The sequence below is a fragment of the Lycium barbarum genome, chromosome 9 (assembly GCF_019175385.1).
Source record: "Lycium barbarum isolate Lr01 chromosome 9, ASM1917538v2, whole genome shotgun sequence".
NCBI lineage: Eukaryota > Viridiplantae > Streptophyta > Magnoliopsida > Solanales > Solanaceae > Lycium > Lycium barbarum.
In genome coordinates, this window is record NC_083345.1 from 30,346,262 (window position 1) to 30,369,851 (window position 23,590).

At 36.1% G+C, this 23,590-nt stretch overlaps 3 protein-coding genes across 6 annotated transcripts; 1 reads left to right on the top strand and 2 right to left on the bottom strand.

Annotated features, from left to right (window-relative positions):
- The first annotated feature begins 981 nt into the window (after positions 1-981).
- Positions 982-6,025, top strand: LOC132610967 (RAN GTPase-activating protein 1-like). Of its 2 annotated transcripts, none has more exons than XM_060325374.1 (2): positions 982-1,205; positions 4,156-6,025. In XM_060325374.1, exon 2 carries the CDS (start codon positions 4,178-4,180, stop codon positions 5,780-5,782), a length of 1,605 nt encoding a protein of 534 aa, XP_060181357.1. In that variant the 5' UTR covers positions 982-1,205; positions 4,156-4,177; the 3' UTR covers positions 5,783-6,025. The 2 variants fall into 2 exon arrangements, with proteins under 2 accessions (XP_060181357.1, XP_060181356.1); XM_060325373.1 differs by having other exon boundaries at positions 984-1,205; positions 4,168-6,025.
- Positions 6,026-6,415: 390 nt separating this feature from the next.
- On the bottom strand, positions 6,416-11,388 carry LOC132610968 (chloroplast stem-loop binding protein of 41 kDa a, chloroplastic). Its single transcript, XM_060325375.1, has 6 exons — positions 10,886-11,388; positions 8,404-8,525; positions 7,668-7,770; positions 7,457-7,595; positions 6,938-7,215; positions 6,416-6,812 (listed from the first exon to the last, which is right to left on the bottom strand). Exons 1-6 carry the CDS (start codon positions 11,276-11,278, stop codon positions 6,630-6,632), a joined length of 1,218 nt encoding a protein of 405 aa, XP_060181358.1. The 5' UTR covers positions 11,279-11,388; the 3' UTR covers positions 6,416-6,629.
- Positions 11,389-13,495: 2,107 nt separating this feature from the next.
- Positions 13,496-17,795, bottom strand: LOC132610193 (uncharacterized). Of its 3 annotated transcripts, none has more exons than XM_060324479.1 (7): positions 17,159-17,795; positions 16,314-16,358; positions 15,575-15,814; positions 15,087-15,383; positions 14,923-15,000; positions 14,754-14,825; positions 13,496-13,983 (listed from the first exon to the last, which is right to left on the bottom strand). In XM_060324479.1, the coding sequence occupies exons 1-7, from the start codon at positions 17,234-17,236 to the stop codon at positions 13,831-13,833; spliced, it is 963 nt and encodes a 320-aa protein (XP_060180462.1). In that variant the 5' UTR covers positions 17,237-17,795; the 3' UTR covers positions 13,496-13,830. The 3 variants fall into 3 exon arrangements, with proteins under 3 accessions (XP_060180462.1, XP_060180461.1, XP_060180463.1); XM_060324478.1 differs by having other exon boundaries at positions 15,087-15,386; XM_060324480.1 differs by lacking the exon at positions 16,314-16,358 and having other exon boundaries at positions 15,087-15,386.
- Positions 17,796-23,590: the final 5,795 nt, after the last annotated feature.

Here is a 23,590-nt window from a genome sequence, read left to right on the forward strand (position 1 = left end):
CGTAGCTCAGTTTAAAGGTACGAGGTGTTACACTTGTATTCCAAAATTGCAAAAGAGATATGGAAGGAATTTCTAGCAAGATTTGGACAATGTGATGGTGCACAACTATATCAACTACATAAGGAACTCAGTGATGCTGTGCAAGGATCCAGTGACATTATAGGCTGCTACACAAAGATAAAAAAAAAGAAGAATGAATTGGATGCCATTAGTGCACCTTTGACCATTGTTCCTGCAGTTGTACGTGTGGATGAAAGGTAAAAAACTATCAAATCTCACCAAGATGGTAGATTAATTCATTTTTTAATGGATCTGAATGACACCTATTTAGGGGTCAAAAAAAGCGTTCTCATGCTGGATTCCCTTCTCACTGTGGGATATGCCTATTTGCCATGTAAGATGAGAAGCAGAGAGAGGTGCATGTTTCTGCACATCCCTCTGATGCTGATTTCTTATCCCTCAGAAACCATCAAATGCATAGAGGTTTTCTGGAACGCAAGGAAAATTCAAATCAAACTTTGACAAAGAAAAAGGAGGAAAGTTTTGTTGGCACTCTAATGTGAGTAGCGGACATTGAATGAGAAATAAAAAAGGAAAATTCCATAAATAGTGAGAGTGATGCTCTTTTTACAAAAACTAGAGGCATTAAATTTTTTTCAAAATATATCAATTTTTTGTTTCTTTCAAAACGTAGCATATACGTTGTAGGCGTGCGCATACAGTATGAATGCATATATACTGATACATTATATATACACAGTATGCCTGTGCATACAAGAATTTAGCTACAATTTAGAGATACGTTTATCAATGTGTATATGTTATAAAATATAAAATATAGCTATATGTTATAATTATTTAAAAGTACCACTATAAAATGTAATTATGGAGCATAATTGGTTACATTAAGTAATTTTCCAAACAAAAAAAAAAAAAAAAAAAAAAGGAAGAAAATGTGTGAGCAATATCGTGGCTTAAAAAAGGGGATAAGCTTTTCCCTCCAAATCCATTCGTCAAAAATTTGTTGTGCACGAAACAGGACACGACTATCATGATTGCTGCACATAACTTGCATATTTGAATTACTCAGCAGTTTTATTATTATCCCTTTATCTGTACTCCAACTCTACCTCTCTTTCTCTCTCTCTTTTTTAGGGTTTATTTCTCTTATCTCGCTTCGCCACTTCTAGGGTTTCTTCCAACCAGTAAGTTCCTTTCACTCAATATCTCCTCTTCTTTTACATTCATTTATTTTCACATTTCTATTTGCTTCCTTTACATCTAATCTCGCATTTCCATTTTTGTTTTTTTGATAATGGACTGACGATTTTAGGTTTAATTTTATTATTTTGTTTTTGAATTGCTTCATTTGACTATGGTTGCATTTCTTGCTTTTGGGTGATATATTTTTCTTCTAAAGTATTTCTGTTTAACGAGTAAGGAGACTAATTTAAAATGTATGTTAAATTTGTATAAATATAGAGAGAGGTAACTATTTGGCTGGAGTTTATTTGTATTTAAATCAATTAGTTATGCCTCAAATTAGTTGATGTCGACAATGTGAATCATTTGTTTTTGTTTCGTTCTATTTAGGCCGTTTAAATTTCTGTTCAGGATATATTTCTACAGTGTTCGAGTGGATTTTGTATTGATGGCCTTCTGGATAAATGTGTTCGGGTGGATTTTGTTTCTACTTAGTCACTGCTCTGGCTGTTACACTACTTTCTTAAGACCTTCAGTGGCTCAGAAGAAGTATTATCTTTCCGTTGTTCTTTAGTACTATGTAGAAACTTGGAAAGTCCCTTAGTTCTTGATGGCTGTTGAAAAAATAACAAAATATTGAGCACCTCCTTGTATCTAACATTACTAGGAAAATGAATACAGAATTTCTATTGTTTTTTTGAGATCAATCCTTGAGCCGGCTGTTTATTGGAAACAGCCTCCCTACCCGTCAAAAGGTAGGGGTAAGGTTTGCGTACACTCTACCCTCCCCAGACCCCAACTGCTGGGATTATACCGGGCATGATGTTGTTGTTTTGAGATCAATCCTTGTACTGAAGATGGAGAGAGGGAGGGAGAATCAAAATATGGACTCTCTTCTTTAGTCCTCTGGCTGCTTTAGAAAATATCCCGTTAATCAATGCACAATGTGAACAAATCTGTTTCTTGTCTTCCCTCTGGAATTCCTTTTTGAGTTATTGCTTGATGCAAGGGGAAAGAGCAAATGATACAAACTCTTAACATTTTAGATATGCCTCGAGCATAGTGAGTTTCGAGTGATATTATCCTCACAAGCTTTAGAAAAAACTATGAGGCTTATCATAATTGCATTTCTTTTTTATGTGGAGCTGGAGATGAGATGTCAGTGAAACTGGGATAAATTGGTTCACCTCCTTTTTTGATCCTTTTTGCCCGTCACAAAAGAGAAACAGTAATATTTTAACGGATAAATATAGCTCCTAACTTTGTTTTGATAAGTGTATGGATTTGCTTAACTGACGAGATATATAACTGTTAAAACTTTGAAGTCAACATCAATAGCTCAGGATGTTGTTCGAGCTAATACTTTTGACAGAACAGTTACCTTCTTTGTGGCTCAAATATATGATTTATCATTTCTTTAAAGACAATATATTTATTGCACATGTGAGATGTTGCTTTTGGGAAATTCTTTTACCTTATTGCACTCAGGGGCTGAGACGCTTATATGTAACTGTATCTCTAGTGGCTGTTTTTACAACTTATGACCATGACCTGAACGTCAATACGCAACCTTACCCTTGCCATATGACCAGTATCATTTTTGAAGTCTTGCATTTATTGGTCAAAGATTTATTCCGTGTGTCCAGTGAGATGAAATAATTCTGTCGATCAAGTGACCAAAACGAGATGCATGTGTACTTATTGTATGTGCCAGCATACACCTGATGCTGATACACATATAAGATTTACTTTATGAGGAAAAAGAAAGACGATGGTAGCACCTACACTGAAAATCTGGAAGGTGCTGAAGAAAGACCAAAGGAATTGAAACGATTTTTAATTGAATTGATATTGAATGTCAGAACTATTTTTGCTGTAATTCTGTACCATCTTGGTACCTTTTAATAAAACCTTACGAAAAAAATGTCAGAACTATTTTTGTAATTCTGTACCATCTTGGTGCCTTTTAATAAAACCTTATTAAAAAAATGGCAGAACTATGTGTTGCTTCTTGCTTGCTAGGGGTCAACTCATGTTTAATAACCGGAGGATATCTACATGTAAGAGACAGTATTCAAATGATAGACTGGAAGAAATCTTCTTCTGTAGCTGAAACTCAATGTACGGAACAATGCTATGTAGAAAATAACAAAATTGTTTTGCTCATAATGCTTTGTGGTCCATTTTAGCCCTGTTTATAATTTCTATATTCTATGAAAAAAAAAGTACATCTAGGTCAATCTTATCATGGCATAAAAAATTATTGAGGGGGGTTGAAATGGAATTACTTGTCATTGCAGCGACGGCACCTTTGATTTTATCTTCTTATTCTGATAACACAGATGCTTTGGCATAATCGTCTGCACTTTTAGATGTTAAGAAAGTTATTGGATTATCATTTTCTTGCATGGCCGTGTTTAGAAGGAATCATTTTCCTTCAAGTTCCCTACACATTTTGGCAGGATTTAATCTAGAGGAAGGTTTTTCTTGTAGGAAAGGTTTTTACCTTTTTTCAGACAACTTTCATAAATGCAAGAAAGTTCAACTCTCTGAGCACTTTTTTCTCTCTCTGTTCTTGCAACCACATGGTACCATTGTCTTAGGAGACTTATAATTGCACATGAAAACTTCTTTGTATTTGTTTTGTTTATAAAATGCTCGCTTATAAAATAAAAAAAATTAAATTGCACGTGAACAATTGTTGAAGTGCTTATCTACTGAGGTCAATCACGGACATGCTGAAAACATAGACATGAATCAAGCACAATTATATTTTCCCCTTGGTCTTAGCAGCCTTTATTTCCAATATTCAGTATTAAACTATTAGTGTTGCAAATGCTCAAAAGTTTGTTAGAGGGCGTCCTTGAATAGTTTGCAAGATTTTAAACGTAATATGTAGTGGATCATCTCCTTATGCTTCCTTTCTGGTATGAAATGACCTTCTGATTGCAGCTTCTTTTCCAGGCTATTGAAGATGGATTCTGCAGGATTCTCTATGAAGCTGTGGCCCCCAAGTCTAAGTACCAGGCTAATGCTCGTAGAGAGAATGACCAAGAATCTTATTACTCCATCCATCCTATCCAGGAAATATGGCCTTTTGAGTAAAGAAGAAGCTGAGGAGGATGCCAAACAAATAGAAGCTCTAGCTTTTGATTCTGCCAATCAACATTTTGACAAGGAGCCAGATGGAGATGGAAGTTCTGCTGTGCAACTTTATGCTAAAGAATCTAGTAAGCTCATGTTAGAAGTTATTAAAAGAGGCCCTCAGACAAAGGAATCTGCAGAAGGTATTATACCTGAGAAGGTTAAAGCATCTGCTGAAACTACTATTTTCGATATATCCAAAGGTAGACGGGATTTCATAAGTGCAGAAGAGGCTTCTGAGTTATTGAAACCACTAAGTGAACCAGGGAATAATTATAAAAGGATATGTTTCAGCAATAGAAGCTTTGGCGTGGATGCTGCTAGAATTGCAGGACCCATTTTGTCCGCTCTTAAAGATCAATTGACCGAAGTGGACCTGTCAGACTTCATAGCAGGTAGACAAGAGGAAGAAGCCCTAGAAGTCATCGAGATCTTTTCTTCTGCTTTGGGCGCCTGTGACCTGAGGCATCTCGATCTTTCCAACAATGCTTTAGGTGAAAAGGGTGTAAGGGCATTCGGCGCACTTTTAAAGTCACAACAGAACTTGGAAGAGCTCTATTTGATGAATGACGGAATTTCAGAGGAAGCAGCACAAGCAGTTTGCGAACTAATTCCATCAACCGATAAACTTCGTATTCTTCATTTTCACAATAACATGACAGGAGATGAGGGTGCACTTGCTATTTCTGAACTTGTGAAGCGTTCTCCTGCATTGGAGGATTTCCGGTGCTCATCTACAAGGGTAGGATCTGAAGGTGGGGTTGCTCTTTCACAAGCACTTGGAGAATGTCGAAATTTAAAGAAGATTGATTTGCGTGACAACATGTTTGGTGTGGAAGCTGGAATTGCCTTGAGCAAAGTACTATCAATTTTTTCCGGCTTAACTGAAATCTACTTAAGTTATCTGAATTTGGAGGATGAGGGGTCCATAGCTCTTGCTAATGCCCTCAAGGGATCTGCTCCATCCCTTGAGGTTTTGGAGATGGATGGTAATGACATCACAGCTAAAGCTGCTCCTGATCTGGCAGCCTGTATTGCTGCAAAACAATTTCTTACCACACTGAAGTTAGCAGAGAATGAGTTGAAAGACGAGGGTGCTATCTTAATTGCAAAGGCGTTGGAGGATGGTCACGGTCAATTAACTGAACTGGATATGAGTACCAATGCAATAAGACGAGCTGGTGCGAGGTGCTTGGCACAAGCTGTAGTGGGCAAACCTGGATTTAAGGTGCTGAACATCAATGGCAACTTCATATCTGATGAAGGAATTGATGAGGTTAAAGATATTTTTAAGAATTCACTTCATGTGCTTGGGCCTCTGGATGACAATGATCCTGAAGGTGAAGATTATGATGAAGAGGCTGATGAAGGAGCAGATAATGAGAACGATTTGGAGACAAAGCTCAAGGGTCTTGATATCAAGCAGGAAGAATAAGCTTTAAAAGAAATACAATCGCGGCCTAGTCTAAATTCCGTTATGTTAGGACGTCAATTGCCAGACTGCACTTAATAAGCTAGTCTAGCTTTTAACACTACCATTATGTAGGTTAGATTTCAATCTCATTTCCTGCCAGAAGTATCAGGTTCAAACTCTTCTTTGGTCCAACCTGCGTGTATGGAGGCTGAGAATTGTTCTTTAGTATTTGTTACTATGATTTTATGAACTTTTTTTTGTTACTGACAGTTTCAGTACGATGTTTTGACTTGGAGAATATTTTCCCACAACACATCTTGCAACTCACCAAACAAAGTTCATACTATGAGCTTACTCTCATAGCCCCTTTTTCCTAGAACAAGTATCTCATGCAGGATTTTGAATCATCTGATGGATCATTACGAACTTAAATGCCATAAACAATATTTATCTGGTGGATTATGGATGAATAGCATAATCTTATTTAAATGTGATAATCTGCAGATATATCTAGGCCATCATAGCGTCAATGAGGTCAGAACCTAAATATAGATTTTAGGCTTGAGTATTATCAGCGTGCTCCTAAGCGACTCCCTAAATTAAATGTTCAAATTTATGATTGGGGCTAAAGGGTGTGGAAAGGGAGCAAGCGTAAAGCAGCAATCCTGGGGCTGAGCTTACCATTCAACAAACTTTGCACATAACGTGCTGTGAACAATTTAGATCATATATCTCAGTTATTGAACTTGACCAATCTCTTACAATAGGTAGATAACTTGTAGGGAAGATGGGCAGACATGCACATAGTCCTCTATAAATAGCACAAATTTTAAAAGTTGAAGAAAGCAAAAATGTGGGGTGAGGCTAATCAAGCTGCTACTGGTACTTTTAGAGATTCTAGTATCTTATCGTCTAGTTCAAACTTCATCTCTTTCTTGTCTCTGCCAATCTTCACGTACTCATCAAATCGCTCCTTCAAATCTTCCGGTAGGTTAGTTGTAGCACTCCATCCTAGAATCTCGTTGGCAGCTCTAGGCTCCGCGTAGAAGTGCTGAAAAGAAACACCCCGTGTTAATAAAAGAACTGATACAGAAACCAAGAGGTCCAGAACATGGATATGTCTATCATTCGGTGGACTTTCCACCTTACAATGACAAGAAACTATGGAATACATACCATGTTGCGGAAAGGAAAAGCCTTTTTGGCATCAACTCCCACTGCCTTGGGGTCATAGTGCACAATCTCAACAGAGGATCCTGCAGCTTTAGCGCATAATCTGGCCATTCCATCCAATGTCACAGCACGGTCACTAACACAGTTGAAGATTTGACCGCTAGCAGCAGCTGGATTCTGAACAGCCAGAGTAAGCATGGATGATAAGTCCCTGACATGTGATATGTTGGTCAGCTGCATCCCAGAGCCAGGAATTAGAACTGGTCGTCCACGAACAATACCTGTACGATACGATAAAAAGAAGAGACACAGACAGAACTCAAAAACCGGCTGCAATCAAGATTATGCTATTTGAATCTTATATGACCTTCAATGTCAATACTAATTCTAAATGGTTATCCTCTCTAAATGGTTATACTATTATGTCATACATTATTACCCAAATGATATCTACAGAGTTACTACAACTGTGATTACTCACAAAACCTAGTACTGCTTATGTACGGAAGCTTGTTTACTTACGATCAAAGAACCATTCCTCACAATCCTTGTTATTTCCAGAGCCGATCATATACTGGGGACGGAAGCTTGCCCAACTACCAAATATCTCAGATATGTATTTCTCGACTACCACATGGCCAGCATCAGCTTTCACAGCATCCTGTAAGGTCGAAAGTTATACGTGACAAAGCAAATTCTTGTTATACAAGTGGAAGCAAAGCACTAATCCTACCCCTTCAACATGAGGAGGCTCATCAGTGGGCTTGTAGATTCCCGCGCTGCTGATAAACAAAAATTGCTTGACACCTGAACTCTTGGCCCAGTCAGCTACAGGCCTGAAGAAGACATGAAGAAATTAGAAAACTCTTATTAATGAGATGTGTTTACATTGCTATATCTGAAACTTTAATCATCATTATATAACCAAAGTGGGTAAGATACTGATGGTTTTTATGCAGAGTGCGTAAATTGCTTGAGATTATTGGCTTGGAGAGGATGCTCCAGTTAAATCAATATCAAGCAAAGGTGTATACGTTCTTCAATTTCTGCAGATCTTGAACTTCCCAATCCTCCAAAATTCATGTATTTATAATCTCAAATTCACTAGCAATTGAAAATACTGTAAGCCAAATATGAGATAGCACCTGTTGAAGGGATCTAATTCCTTTTGAAACCTGTCTAATCATGAAACTATCATTCTAGAATTCATTCTTCAAGAAACAAATGCATTATTAACCTAAATATGTATGTAAACACCCCCACCTAAGTCGGTCATCGTCCTATATTTCTAGTACTGAAGTGTATCAATCCTACTAGTGTATCACTATAGAAACAAGAAAAGACTCTGATCAACAGCTTCTGATCTGAGTGTTTTCATATATCCATAAGCATTATCCACTTCTTGAAGCGTTAAAAAATACTACTTAACTAAAACTATGAGTAACTGTTAGAGCAAGGAAAAAACATACCTTACAGTATCCAAGTCTTTACCATTGTTGTCCAAAACGGCATCAAATACTTCCCCTTCTAAAATCTTCCCAACATCTGTGGGATTACCCCATACTGTTCGACCACCAGCACTGGTAATTTCCTGAAAATTAGCCAATAAAATGCCAACATTAGATGCCACATCGGATTTTAAACAATACAGAAATTGCAAATCAATTTTTGAAGTTCAAATTTACTCTTTGTCCCGAATTATATGACACTTTCTACTTACACATGGTATTCATTGACCTAGAAAAGGCTTACGACAAAGTCCCAAGAGAAATCCTATGGAGATGCTTGGAGGCTAAAGGTGTACCTGTGGCGTACATTAGGGTGATCAAGGACATGTATGAGGGAGCCAAAACCAGGGTAAGGACAGTAGGAGGAGACTCAGAGCACTTTCCAGTTGTGATGGGGTTGCATCAAGGATCAGCTCTTAGTCCGTTCTTATTTGCCTTGGTGATGGATGGATTGACGCGGCAAATTCAAGGTGAGGTGCCATGGTGTATGCTTTTCGCGGATGACATAGTCCTGATCGATGAGACTCGTAGCGGAGTTAACGCTAAGCTAGAGGATTGGAGACAAACTCTGGAGTCTAAAGGGTTTAAGCTGAGTAGGACCAAGACAGAGTACTTAGAGTGTAAGTTTAGTGAAGCACCTCAGGAGGCCGGCTTGGAAGTGAGGCTTGGTACCCAAGTCATCCAGAAGAAAAGTAGTTTCAAGTATCTTGGGTCTATTATGCAAGGCAGCGGGGAGATTGACGATGATGTCACACATCGTATTGGGGCAGGGTGGATGAAATGGAGGCTTGCTTCCGGAGTGCTATGTGACAAGAAGGTGCCACCACAACTTAAGGGAAAGTTCTACAAAGTGGTGGTTAGACCGACTATGTTGTATGGGGCGGAGTGTTGGCCAGTTAAGGTTTCTCACGTTCAAAAGATGAAAGTTGCTGAGATGAGAATGTTGAGATGGATGTGTGGCCACACCAGGAGTGACAGGATTAGGAATGAGGATATTCGGGACAAGGTGGGAGTGGCCTCGGTGGAAGACAAGATGCGAGAAGCGAGATTGAGATGGTTTGGGCATGTGAAGAGGAGAGACACGGATGCCCCAGTGCGGAGGTGTGAGAGGTTGGCCATGGATGGTTTCAGACGAGGTAGGGGTAGGCCAAAGAAGTATTGGGGAGAGGTAATTAGACACGACATGGCGCAGTTACAGCTTACCGAGGACATGACCTTAGATAGGAGGGTTTGGAGGACCCATATTAGGGTAGAAGGCTAGTAGATAGTCTCATTACCCTGCCTTATTAATAGTCGCATTATCGTAGTATAATTTCTTGTGCTCTAATTTATGCTATTATGCTATTATCTGTTATTTCCTGTGCTTTGATTATTCTATGTTATCTGTGTCGCTTGCGTTACTTCATTTCCATATCGCTTTGAATCTCTTAGCCGTATCTGACCTCTTGTTATGTTTTTTATTGAGTCGAGGGTCTCTCGGAAACAGCCATCCTACCTTGGTAGGAGTAAGGTCTGCGTACACTCTACCCTCCCCAGACCCCACGTTGTGGGATTTCACTGGGTTGTTGTTGTTGTTGTTGTTGTTGTTGTTTCTATTTTAGCACAAATATTAGAAATCATTCCATTTCTATACAATTTTAACACTTTTCAAGATTTAACTTCTGTACATTGATACTTTGTATAATTATTACTGTAATTATTACTATATACTATGAGATTAAATTACCTAAAATAAGAGGTAAATATTCTTACTTAGCATGATATGTTAACCTGAAAAAATAAAGTAAATAACATGTTATAACAGGTTAGAAAATACACTATCTGCACTTTTTTTTTTTTAACTCCACTATATAACTTAAAACCTTTCAAGAAATCAAGCACAAAACCATTCAAATTAGGAATTTTTATATGATGTCTCTTCATCAAACTAACATTTCAAGCATTACTTCAATATTTTCTTACACTATCTCCAGCACCTATTTCTATATCCAGTTAAACCAAAATGTTAAACTCCGTGCTAATCAATACTCATATTAAATTGGACAGGGACTATACAATCAAACTAGTAATCCTCTATAATAACAGTTTCCGGAACCGATTTTTATGTTATTATATTATATATTCTCTATAACAATATTTCGCTAGAGCAGCAAAAAAATATTACTCTCCCGTTCCAATTTATGTTATATAATTTGACTAGACCTGAAATTTAAAAAAGAAAGAAACTTTTGAAACTTGTAATCCAAAACAAGTCATTGTAAAAAAAGAAGTTTTATGTTAAATTATTTTTAAATATAGAAATGTATAATTCTTTTTGAGACGGACTGAAAAAGAAAGTGTATCAAGACAGAAGGAGTAGGACAAATGACCCTGTTATAAAGAGGTTTGAGAGTATAATGTATCAAAAAGAGAGTAATACTGTAGGAGGGATAATGTTCTTAACTGAGAATCTGCTAAAAGGGGTTTTCTTCATCTTGTCAGAGCTCTCATCTCCAACAGTAAGAACAGTAACATCATGACCAGAACCAAGAAGCTCTTTAGCAAAATAGAAGCCAATAACTGCATGACCACCACTATTGGTATTCACAATAAGAACCTTCTTCTTCTCAGCTGCACTACTAGCCTGGACGACACTGAAATAGGACTTTGTAGAAAAGCTCCTTGAATTTACAGAATATGCAAGGAAAGATGGAGAAATGGAAAGAGAAGAAGAGAGAGAGGATGAAGAAGGGAATTGAAGAGAGATACGTGGAACAGGAGAGATGGATGAAGTAGAAGAAGAGTTGAAACATGAAGAAGAATGGAGAAGAGAGGATGAAGAAGCAAGAGTAGCCATTGAAAGAGAGTTGAGGAATGTGGATTTGATCTTACGAGAGCCAGCAATTTATTGATACCATGGTCTATGGAGATAAGTGATCAGTTGATCTGGGCGCTATGTTTCCTTACCTTGACAGAAAAAGAAAGGGGAAAATATTTGATTTTGAAACAAATCTTACATATTTGTATTGCCATAAATAATTTTATTGACGGCTGAAAGGGGAATTTTTAAAATGAAAATTATTTCTAATTATAGATTGGTGACATTTTTTTTTGGGACAAAATAAAAAAGAATAAGTGTCACATAAATTGGAAATTTTCTTTATTTTTCTTGATTTTTTTTTATTTCTCTTGAATTTTTTTTATTTCTCAAAGAAGCGAAAAGAAATTGGGAAAAGGAGCCGGTATGGATTAACATTTTAAAAGTAGCTTATAAGTTAAAAGTCATAAATTGGGAATATCCAACTTTTAGCTTTTGACTTATATTTGTAATTTTTAAGCATAGTACGTGCTTTTAAGTATTTTTTTATCTTTGCTAAACACCACAAAAATTAAAAAAAGTACTTAAAAGCCAATAAACACTTAAAATAAGTCAATCCAAACATACTCAAGATAGAGGATTGTGTGTTTCTTTTTCTCAAATAAGAGTAACTCCTACTATTACCTTTAGTAGTCATTTGGACATGAATCTAATGTTATTTGAAAAAGAATAGTATTAAATTTTTTAAAAACAAGAATATAAAAATTTGAAATTATATTTGAACATGAATTTTACTCGAAAAATATTGAGTTTTGGGAGGAAAATTTTTATTTTACTTACCTATTTTTAAAAATTTGGAAAACTCAACTTTAAGTTGGAGCAAAAAATTGACTGCAGTTTGTAATGGCCAAACAATTATTTGAAAAAAGAAGTAGATGTCCAGACCACTCCTTAATATTCGAAAAGCCTGATAACCTTTACAATATCTTTTTGATTATTTATAAATATGTTTAATTAAAGATTATAAGTAATTTATAACAATGTTTACGGGTGGGTGTTCCTAAATATGGAAATTTCACATAGAAATTACCAAAAAAAAAAAAAGTTCTAATTCAGAATGAAAATTAAATACTTTTATTTTTGTAGGAATCCAACCATTAGTTTTTCTTCTTTAAAATTTTCCATTACTTTGGAGATTGGTTGGGGGAGGGGAGAGTGAGAATATGCCACTGAATCAAATCAATTCCTATTATGTAAAAATCTCTCACTGATACACGAAATTGTAAACCTTAATAATCTGCCATTAATTCCTGGAATGGAAGGGAGGACAAAATCTATGACATATTGGTGCCTCGCAAACACACATATGTTCTTCTTTTTTCATCATTTCTGAAATATGCTTTAAAATACCAAGAGACAATTAAAGATGTTATCCTCACATGATCATTCTCGTCTTTATTGCGTTTTTGATACTTAAACAGATTTTTATATTTTTTTACATAATGATAATATTTTACTAAAGAATTAAGTATTATTTGCATGGTTTTTGCTTCTATTGGAATGAGCAATATATCCCACATCGACATTGAGCAATGATCGTTTCCTCTATATAACAATCTATGAGACAGCACTGCACGCCGAGCTCAGTCACGTGAGCTTATAACCCAAGTGGGGGCATCAAAGTGGTGGAATGTCGGGCTGTTCCAGATGGTTGGGCTAGGTGGGCGATTTTCTGGCCTGCCCTGTCCAAGCACAGAGTTGGATCACGAGGCCCAACCGTAAGAATGGGCTGCTAGATCTCTAAAGTGGGGCGGACCGCGTGAGGCTGGTTTCACAGAGCAACGAATAGCTCCCGCTCTGTGCAGTGGAAGGATAACGGGCCGGTGCCTTTCAAGTCCAGTAACGCCTGATGGGTTGCTCCAATTAAACCACCACTTTATTGGACTTGTTGGCGGCCCAGCATATTTCTTAATTTAATTCGATGGACAACGGGCTGGTGCCTTCCAAGTCCAGTGACACTTGATAAGTTGCTCCAATTAGAGCACCACCTTTTTTTTTTTTTTGTCTATTTATGGACTTGGCCTGGCATTTTAAGAAAATTATATTCTGCTTAATTTGTATATATTCAATGATTCTTTAGGACAAATACAAGGTAAGCTACTGGATTCAGCCAAACCTATCTAGTTCCGCAATCAAGTAAATCCAACAAAAAATCTATGAAGAAGCAGGCTCACAAGTAGCTAAAAAATACCTTATCATAAAGAATTGTAAAAACTCGTAGCCTATATTGCAGCAAGCTGTTTCCATATCTATAGTAGAAGCAGCAATAATTAAGCAGCTTCATCAGTTTACTGGAAACATGATAACAACATCCACAGGAAAAGAGGTGTGCACATCATCCAAATAACATGTATCCTAGATTGCAGGTGAATTCAGGACAAAACTGGCAGCAGCAAAACAAGATTAAGTTTTCACCAAACATTGCATTTTGCATAAGCCACAAAATAAAGGATAGCCAATGCCTTCTTCAGTATCTGTTGAAGGCAGTAATAGCAAACATACATCACCTCCAATAAGGATGACCACACCTCCTAGTTTTTCTTCATCCTTTTAACACTGTTCTTTTTCTTCTTAACAAGAGAGGATTTCGGTGCAGGGGCAGAATTTAGAGCAGCAGCAGCATCTGGATGAAGTTTGACTGCTCCGCCAGACAAGTTCATTGCAAGTCCAATCATATTCTCATACTGCAAAACAACATTATCAGTCCTCACATCTTGCCAAACGAAAGCTTTGAAGAACAGTATCAACATGTTGAAACAAATACAAATTCTTCCATACACCAAAAAAACAGAGTATAAACAATATTCAAATTGGCATGTGCAATATCCTTTACAGTGTTAATCCAATTAATGTAGAAATTAAAAAAAAACACGTATACTTTAGACTCGTATGTCATCACGAGTTGGGTATTTATCCAAGTTCACCATATCCAACCAAATAAAGATAAAATCTGAGTATGATTAGGCATGACGAAACAAGAGGTCAATCCACTGGGATAGAATAATACTATAAAACAGCCTTACCTTGGTAATAGACATGTGAGGACTCTCAATGATGCATCGTAAGTCTTAATCCCACACTTTGAAGAACCTTTTTACTAGACTCACTAAGACTACTGTTACATCAAAGATCCAGGAAGTCTAAATTGTAACAATGAGTTGTAAAACTATAATTAATGTATATGATTTGCATATTAAGCAGTTTTAAGTGGATAATTCTAAGTCAATTATCATAATTTTAAAAAAAAAAAAAACTTGCAATTATCTTCAAGTCATATATCATGCCGTGAAAGGAAAATCGACAGTCACATCACATATCCCATATAGTAAGGGCGTCCTGCTAATCACAAGCCATAAAGGCTGATCTTTGGTACAGAAGTACAGTAGAAGTATCCAACTCCATATTTTGTAAAAACAAGCTAACAAATATATCCAGTACAACAAATATCACTTACTATCTTGACTTTTCCAAGCACATAGGATAATTCCTGGGCTTGTCGATAGTTTTCCTCCGTCAAGGCCTCAATCTAGATACAACAACAACATACCCAGTGACAGAGATAAGTATCATCCTGAGCAGATCTTAAATATTTACCATGAAATAAATAGAGAGAAATGGACTACTTTTTTCTCCGAGTTGGTATACAGAATTTTGTAGTTGAGATTTGTCGACGTTTCACTTGCAAAGGGCCTTTTGCCTCTCTGTTAAGTAATTAAAGCTACAGGTTTCAGGCATAGCAAGGAAAAAGAAGAAAAGCAAGTAAAATGACAAGAAAAGAGACACTTACAGTCTGGACCAAATGGTCAACTATCATTTCTGAGCTACTCATGTCCCTGATTGGTTTAGAACTAATTGGCTCAACACGCAACACTGTGTCTCTATCACAATTGGTAGGATCGACGCGATGAACACTTCCCCTCCCTTGTCTTTTCCCAAATGACCCTAAACTTTTAAGTCGACCAGATTGTCTAACAAGCACGTCACTGGCCTTTGATGTTTTCCTCTTTGAGAGAACTGCTGCAGATTGAGAATATTTACTTTGCTCATTGTTCGTAGTCAACTCAGAGTGATTTGGACCATCGGCCTGCTGATTATGAATGAGACATTGCAATCAGTCAACTCAAGGTCCAAGAAGTATAATGGATAAGTAATAAATATATCTTTGCAAGGGCTTAGACTTAGAGAAGGAGCATTTAAGAAAGGTTTCAGACATAGCAAGATATAATAAGTAAAACATCAAAACAAGAGGCATAATTTCATTTCCGAGCTACTCACATCCCTGACTGGCTCAATATGCGGCTCCTTGTCTCTATCACAGTCGGTAAGATCGACATGGTGAACAGCTTCCTTCCCTTGTCTTTTCCCAAACGAACCAAAACTTTTAAGTCGATTGGATCGTCTAACAATCATGTTATTGACCTTTGATACTTTCCTCTTTGAGGTAAAGGCTGCAGATTGAGCACGCTTACTTTGCTCATTATCAGTTGGTAATCCAGAGTTGTTTGGACCATCAGCCTGTGATCATGAGTGAGACATTGCAACATTATACAATATTATACAACATTATACCTTGGGGGACATTATACACAATGTATCAACCTTGTATAAAGTGTATAATCACAAATATGGGCTAAACCGGGTGTTTATACACAAAGTATGGGCTACGTGAGGTAAATATTTTCAAAAATAGACATAGAGAGTAATTTTCCCTAAAATAAAACGGAGTAGAAAATTGGAAAAGATAGAAGTAACCCCACCCTGGCTACCGGAAAAAGTCAATATAGGAAAAACCTCAGAATAATGAATGAAAAACGCAGCGTTACAAGTACCTAACAGCATCTATCTCAAATAGATACATTTGAGATCGATGTTGTTAGTTACTTGTAATGCTTCGTATAACCATGCAAAAAACATGGTAGAGTGTATGTAAGCATCAGTATTATCAACCATCCTTAATGCTCAACTTCGTCGGCAAAATAAAAACACATGCAGGTCATTTTATTCCTGATCATACCTCATTCTCGGATGCTAAAGATGCCCTTTGAATATTTTGATCTCCCTTTAGATGCAAAAAAAAAAAAAAAAGAAAAAGAAAAAAACACCAAAGATCAGGAAAATGGCGAACAACGTAAAGACAGCTAAATTGTTTCGAGAGTGGCTTTTGGAAGATTCTTGCCAAAACAAAAAAAAAAAAGAGAGAAATTACAGCGAAATACCACTTAGCCATCTAGTTTACAAAATATGAACAGTGTATAGATAGTGTATAATTTATACTAAATATACATATACTTTACATATAATATGCATACCTATACACTATCTATGCAGCCGAAGTGTATAGGCAGGTATGCTTCAGCCATGTTTTGTAAACTAGATGGCCGAAGGGCACATTTAGGAACAACCCCAGAATAATGAATGAAAAAGGAGGCATTACATGTAACTAGCAACAACATCTCAAATAGATACATACTCCCTAGTCTCAAACCATCTCAGTACCCTCTTCATCAGAAAAAAATATTTTTTTCATACAGGGATAGAAAAATAAATAAATAAAAAAGATCAGCAAAATGACAGTGTAAAGATAGTTAAAGAGTTTCGTGAGTGAGTTTTGGAAGATTCTTCCCCAAAAGAGAGAAGGAAAATTATAGTCAAATTCGATCATCTAGTTTATAAAATATTTACACAAGTGTATAGATAATGCATAGTTTATACATACCTATACGTATACTATATATATATACACACACTATTTATACAGCCAAAGTGTTATGCTTCCGCCGTAATTTGTAATCTAGATGGACTAAGAGTGCGTTTTGGTAAGTTTCTTAAAAAAGAAGGGGACAAGTATTAAGTATATACCTCATTTTGGGATACTTCCATGGCTGCTTTTCTCTTCCTCCATCTTTCCTTAGCGGCTTTCGACAACTTCCTTCCCATTTTTGATCTCAAACTAGAAAGATAAGTTGCTCACACTACTACTTGCTTGCTTTGACGTTCACTCTACCTGTTTCGTCTTCTTAATTTTCATTGACTAGCTAAAGCTTTACTTAAAGTAAATGTACTTTTAATGTGACCAGAGAAAGCTGCAGTAGTAAAGGTTTTTTTTTTTTTTTTTTTTTTAAACTTTTGATTTGGGATTCTTGAAAATTGTACTCCTACTCCTTCTTATTGGTGGTTTAATATCTGTCGTTTGATTTGATCCACTTACTGCCTGCAAAGTGGAAGGTACAGATTCAGGGGCAGAGCTATAGTTTGCTTTTTATTTATTTATTTAATTCAGACTCATAAATTCAAAATATTTGCTCCCACTCTTTAAAGATTTGTATTATCCCAAAAAGAGGAGTAAGGAAAAGATTATCGTAAAATGTGATCAATCAGGGATAATTACTGACGTCGATTCATTTTACTGCGCCTAATGGACTCGAATGGTCTTTTCTAGTACCGTCTTTTCCTTTCATTTTCTTTCTTTCTGCAACAATGTAAAAATAGACACGGAGTGAAGTTTTAAATGAAGGGAGAATAGTTGGGCTTTGGTTTTATTGGTGGGAAAAGAAGATTAAGGGTCGTTTGACATGAATTAGTTGATTTTTAAAGTTAAAATTTTATTTGCGCATGTAATTTGAATTTTTTAAATTATATTTTTTTTCACGAATATGAAAACTCCATAATTTATGAAAGGGAAAATGGCCAAATATACTCTTCTACTTCGTTTTATGGAATAATTATGTTGTATATTAATTAGGATAATAATGCTATCAAAATTGATCCATATTTATAAATCTTACAAAAACTGACCCAAACTTTTTCCCAACCTTCTCCACTGTCGTTCACTATCTTCTCAATCACCTTGCCGGTGAAGCTCACTGAAATTGCTCTCTCTCTCTCTCTCTCTCTCTCTCTCTCACCGGAAGTTTTCTCCGACGACGACGATTTTTCTTCCACCACCCACTGCCTAAGCACCATACTCACTTTTTCGACGCCGCCTCCTCAGCTGCAGTGGCTCAACTCTGGCCAAAAATGCCTGCCGCTGCCAGCGAACCTCACCGGAATCACATACTCCCTCATCCTCTCTCCCTCTCTCTCTCTCTCTCTGCGGATTCTCTTCCTCGCCGGAAGTTTTCTCCGACAACGCCTATTTTGTCTCACCAGATCTATGTTTATATTCCCGTTTACAATATTGTATAATTGTGTACAAATGTGTGTAAATGTGTATAACTGCGTGTTTTTGTGTATAATATTGTATAATTATATTTTTTTTAAATGTATATACCTACACATATGCAATATTGTATAAATGTGTGTAAATGTGTATAAGTGCATATTTTCTTGTATAACCTTGTACAATTAGATTATTTAGTCTATATACTACAGATTATACATTTTTATACACATATATACATTGTGCACGTGTCTTTGTATTTAAGTGTATACCACTGCATTTAAGTGTTTTTGGGCCAAAGCTTTGCCATGTAAGTTTTAGACTATTTTTTTTTGCAATATAAGTGAGCAAATTGTATATTTTTGAAATTTTCCCTTGTTGTATTAGCCAACTTTATCCTCCGTTAGTGATTGTGAACAAATATACCCCTCCCGTCTGCAAAGTTTACACTCGAACCCCTATTTGGATGAAAAATCCAAATCAAATTAAATTACCCGATTTTAAAACAATTATCCAATTCCTTCCCTGACCCGCCCGACCCCGCCCCGGTGTTATCTTCTTCTCCAAGAAGAATGCTCAAAAAATTTGATCCAATATCTTTTAAATGAGCTCAAATTTGAGATGCAACTTTCTCAAAATTGTTGAACTTTGTGATTGACATTAGAAGAAGAAGAAGAAGAATGAAGATACATTGAGAGGAAGAAGAGAAGATGAGAGAACTAATTGTGTTCAATATTATTCAATGATATAAATGGATATACACTTACAATGAGGTATATATACTAATTATGATTCACTAATCTACTGATTAACCAAGCTAACACAGTAACTAACTCGTTAATACAGAAACTAACTCCTTCATAACTAACTTCTGGAAAGAATGTAATTACTTTTATACCCTTAAGCCTTATTTCTTCATTCCGCAACACTCCCCCTCAAGTTAGGAGGTGCAAATATGCCAAGCAGTCCTAGCTTGGAGCATAAATATTGATGTCGTATTCTGTTTAAGCCTTTTGTTAGGGTATCAGTAGGCTGATTTGCAGTATTGATGTATTCAGTTCTAACCATGCCTTGTTGAATTTTTTTCCCGAATGAAGTGACAATCTATCTCAATCTATTTGTCCTTTCATGAAACACTTGGTTGGCTATTATTTGAATAACAGACTTTCTGTCACTAAACACTGTAATTGTTAGCTCCACTTTGACATCAATTTCTCTTAACATTCCTAGCAACCATGTCAATTAAGCTACCATTGATGCTAAACTTCTATATTCAGACTCTACAGAACTTCTGGATATTGTTGATTGCTTCTTTGACTTCCAGGAGACTAATAAATCTCCAATCTTTATTAGAAAACATGTAACTGACTTCCTTGTATGTGGGCACGCAGCCCAATCAGCATCGCAGTAGGCTGAGACTGTTTCCTGAGAATTACTTGACAATAGGAGTCCTTGTCCTGGTTACATTTGATATACCTAACTATCCTTAATGCAACATCCCAATGAGACTTCTTTGGTTTTTGTAAGAACTGGCTAAGTGTTTAAACACTGAAGGCAATGTTTGATCTGGTAATTGTGAGATACAATAACTTGCCTATTAGTCTTTGATAGGGACTGTTATATAAAAGTACTTCATCAATGACATGTCCTTCGTTTTGTCTTTCTTCAAGGATGTGATCATCATACTGTTATCAGTAGGAGTATTTGTAGGTTTAGCTGCTGAAAATCCAAGCTCAGATACTAGTTCTAATGCATATTTTGTCTGATGCATTAGTATCTCCTGACTTGAACTTGCAAATTGAATCCCCAAGAAGTACTTCAATTCACCCAAGTCCTTCATTTTGAAAGCATGTTGCAGTAACTGTTTTGTTTCTTCAATCAGTTCTAACTTATCACCTGTTATAAGTATGTCATCTACATAGATTAGTACTACAATAATACCTCTACCAGTTTTCCTGATGAGCAAAAAATGATCAAATTTACTTTGCACAAACTACAGATTCTCCAATACTTCTGTTAACTTGGCATTCCATTGCCTAGGTGTTTGCTTGAGCCCATACAAGGACTTTATGACCCCATATACTGGTTATACTCCCCCTGGCTCTTGAATCCTTGTGGCAAATCTATATAGATCTCATCATTAAGATCACTTTGAAGGAATGCATTGTACACATCCATGTGGTGTATATGCCAACTTCTAGATTCTGCAATAGCAAGTATAGACCTTATTGTTACCATTTTTACAACAGGAGAAAATGTCCCCTGATAATTAATTCCCTCCTGTTAACTATAACCCTTAGCTACCAGTCTAGCTTTGAGTCTTTCAATATCACCATTAGCCTTGTATTTGATCTTGTGGATCCATTTACAACCTATTGGTTGTTTGCCCTTTTGAAGAGATACTATGTCCCAAGTATGGCTGGCTTGAATTGCTTTAATTTCTGCCTTCATTGCTTCAACCCATTGTGGATCTTTAGAAGCTTCAGAGTAATTTTTTTGGTTCTCTTACCACTAAAATATTGTAAGGAAGGCTTGATATTTAGGTGAAACTAACTCATAAGACAAGTAGTGTGCTATTGAATAAAGAGTTGTATTATTTGTGGTTATGAAATCTTTCATCTAGATAAGAGGTTTCTTACTTCTACCTGACTTTCTAATTGGTTCTACAAGAATAGTAACTTGCTAAAAGGTTTGTAGTGTAGTTTCTTGATTTTGTAAGGTATGATCAGGTGGGTTTGATAGTTTTGTGTATCTGTTGGTTCTGATATGTGACCATTTATAGGATCAACTATAGGTTCAATGTTGTTTGGATGTGGTGCTTGATTGTTAGAAGGCAAAGTTTGAGCATCATGGTTTGGTGGGGTAATGATTCTGAGTGCAGTTTCATCACCTATTGGGATGGTCTAGTGTGAAAATATTGGTTGAGTAGTTTGTATGTCCCATTTAAATGGAAACTCATCCTTCCTAAAACTAACATCCCTATTGACAAAGAACAACTTATTTGTGATGTCATACAAAATATAGCCTTTTTGCACTTCTGAATATCCCATAAATACAACAATTTTTGTTCTTGACTGAAGTTAATTTGTTACAGTCATATCTTTTGTATAGCATAAGAACCCAAACACCTTTAGATGATTGATTGAAGGTTTCTTATTATGTAATCTTTCATAAGGTGAAACACCAGTTACAGATGAAGGAAGCTTGTTAATGATATATACAACTGCTTTTACACAGTGACCCCAAATCTGAGAGGAATATTAGCCTATAGTCTGATTGCCCTAGTAACTTCTAATATGTGTTTGTGTTTCGTTTTAGCCACACCATTTTGCTGAGGTGTATACACACATGATGCTTGATGTATAATTTCTAACTGACTAGAAAAGTCACTGCAAATTTCATTGATAAATTATGTTCCATTGTCACTCCTTACTATTATTACTGTTTTGTTGAACTGAGTCTTGACATAAGCTAAGAAAAAACCACACATACACCAGACTTTAGCTTGAGTAAATAAATCCAAGTCATTTTTGTGAAATGATCAACAATAGTAAGAAAAAACTTGTTGCCATCATAAGTTTGCACTTTGTAAGGCCCCATACATCCAAATGTATTAGATCAAATCTTTCAGTACTTTTGATACGACTAGTAGGAAAAAGCCAGTCTACACTGTTTTGCATAAGAACATATATTACACTTTTTTAGAGTACTCACTATGATCTCAAACTTTGTAGGAAGTAATCTATGCAATACAGTATTAGATACATGACCAAATCTCTTGTGCCACAGTTGTATTTCTACTTCACTTATTACAGTAGTTACTTCAGCAGTTTAGTCAAAATTGGTTCCAAATAGCTGATACAACAACAACTTTATTCAATAGCATATAGAGTCCATCTTGTATTTTTCCAATCCCCTTCACCTATTGAAGAGATTCTGAAATAAATAGAAAGCAGGGTAGAAAGTTGCTAAGCAATTTCAATTCTCTAGTTAATTTTGATACAAGCATCAAATTGTACTTGAACTCAGGAAGTAAAAACACATTATTCAGTGTACTTTTGTCAGATATGTTGCTTGAACTAGTATGAGACACATAAGTCACTTCATCATTATACAAATGAATAGGCTGAGGTTTTGTAGTTTTGACTAATGAGGCTTTATCTAAGAGATCTATATCTGACACCATATGATCAGTTGCCCCAATATCTATAATCCATTCTTTTAGAATCATTGAAATAAGTAAAACTTTACTACTAGTTATACCTGCTGCATTTACATAAGCTCGTGCTAGCTGATTCACCTAAGTTTGATTCTGATTCAATAGTTTCATGATCTGCTCATATTCGTCCTTGGAAAAGCACCAATTCCACCTTGATTCATTTGACTAGTTGGGTAGTTAGTAGTTTCTTCCATTGCTCCACCATTCAGAGTTGGAGCTTCTGCTCTAGATAGATCTCTATATGTTTGATTGTTAGTGCTCCAAGAATGAACATCGTAAGCAGCATGTTCCTTTATTTTTGACTTGAACCCTGGTGGATACCCCATAACTTTGTAGCAAGTTTCTTTAGTATGTCCTTTAAGTTTACAAACCTCAACTATAGATTATAGTTTTTCTTGAACTTCTGATTTCCCATCTTAGTATACATTGCAGATGGATCATGAATAAAACCATTTGAATGGCTCCTAATAAACCATATGAGTTATTTGAACTGGCTGATGATATAAACTTTTGTCCTTCATCACCGATAATCATGGCATAGGCCTGATTGACTAATGGAAAGGGTAACATAAGCAAGATCTATCTTCTTGCTTGTTTGTAGTTGTCATACAACTCCACAAGGAATTGATATAGTTGTTTGTCTCTGAAGATAAAAGCACAAAGTCTCTTGACTTCTCACAATTGTATCCAGGAGGAGGAACAAGGGATTGAAACTTATTCCATAATTCTCTGAGCCTGGTATAGTACACAGACACAATTTTTAAGTTTCTTGACTTAAAATGGCTATTTCTTTATGTAGGTTGAAGGTTCTTGACCAATATACCTTATCAAATCTTTCACGTAAATTCATCCTATACTTTATGAGCAGTTGTAGCATACACCATACCTCCCAACAGATTACCAGACAGATAAC

Excerpts from the sequence above, each read along its gene's own strand:
- LOC132610967 (XM_060325374.1), top strand. The coding sequence starts at position 4,178 with ATGGATTCTGCAGGATTCTCTATGAAGCTGTGGCCCCCAAGTCTAAGT.
- LOC132610968 (XM_060325375.1), bottom strand. The coding sequence starts at position 11,278 with ATGGCTACTCTTGCTTCTTCATCCTCTCTTCTCCATTCTTCTTCATGT. Across the intron at positions 8,526-10,885 it reads CCCCTTTTAGCAGATTCTCA|GAAATTACCAGTGCTGGTGG; the intron begins GTTAAGAACATT and ends GCTAATTTTCAG. Across the intron at positions 7,596-7,667 it reads AGCCTCCTCATGTTGAAGGG|GATGCTGTGAAAGCTGATGC; the intron begins GTAGGATTAGTG and ends TCGACCTTACAG.
- LOC132610193 (XM_060324478.1), bottom strand. The coding sequence starts at position 17,236 with ATGGGAAGGAAGTTGTCGAAAGCCGCTAAGGAAAGATGGAGGAAGAGA. Across the intron at positions 15,815-16,313 it reads CTTTAGCATCCGAGAATGAG|GCTGATGGTCCAAACAACTC; the intron begins GTATGATCAGGA and ends TCATGATCACAG. Across the intron at positions 15,387-15,574 it reads ATATTGAGCCAGTCAGGGAT|CAGGCCGATGGTCCAAATCA; the intron begins GTGAGTAGCTCG and ends ATTCATAATCAG.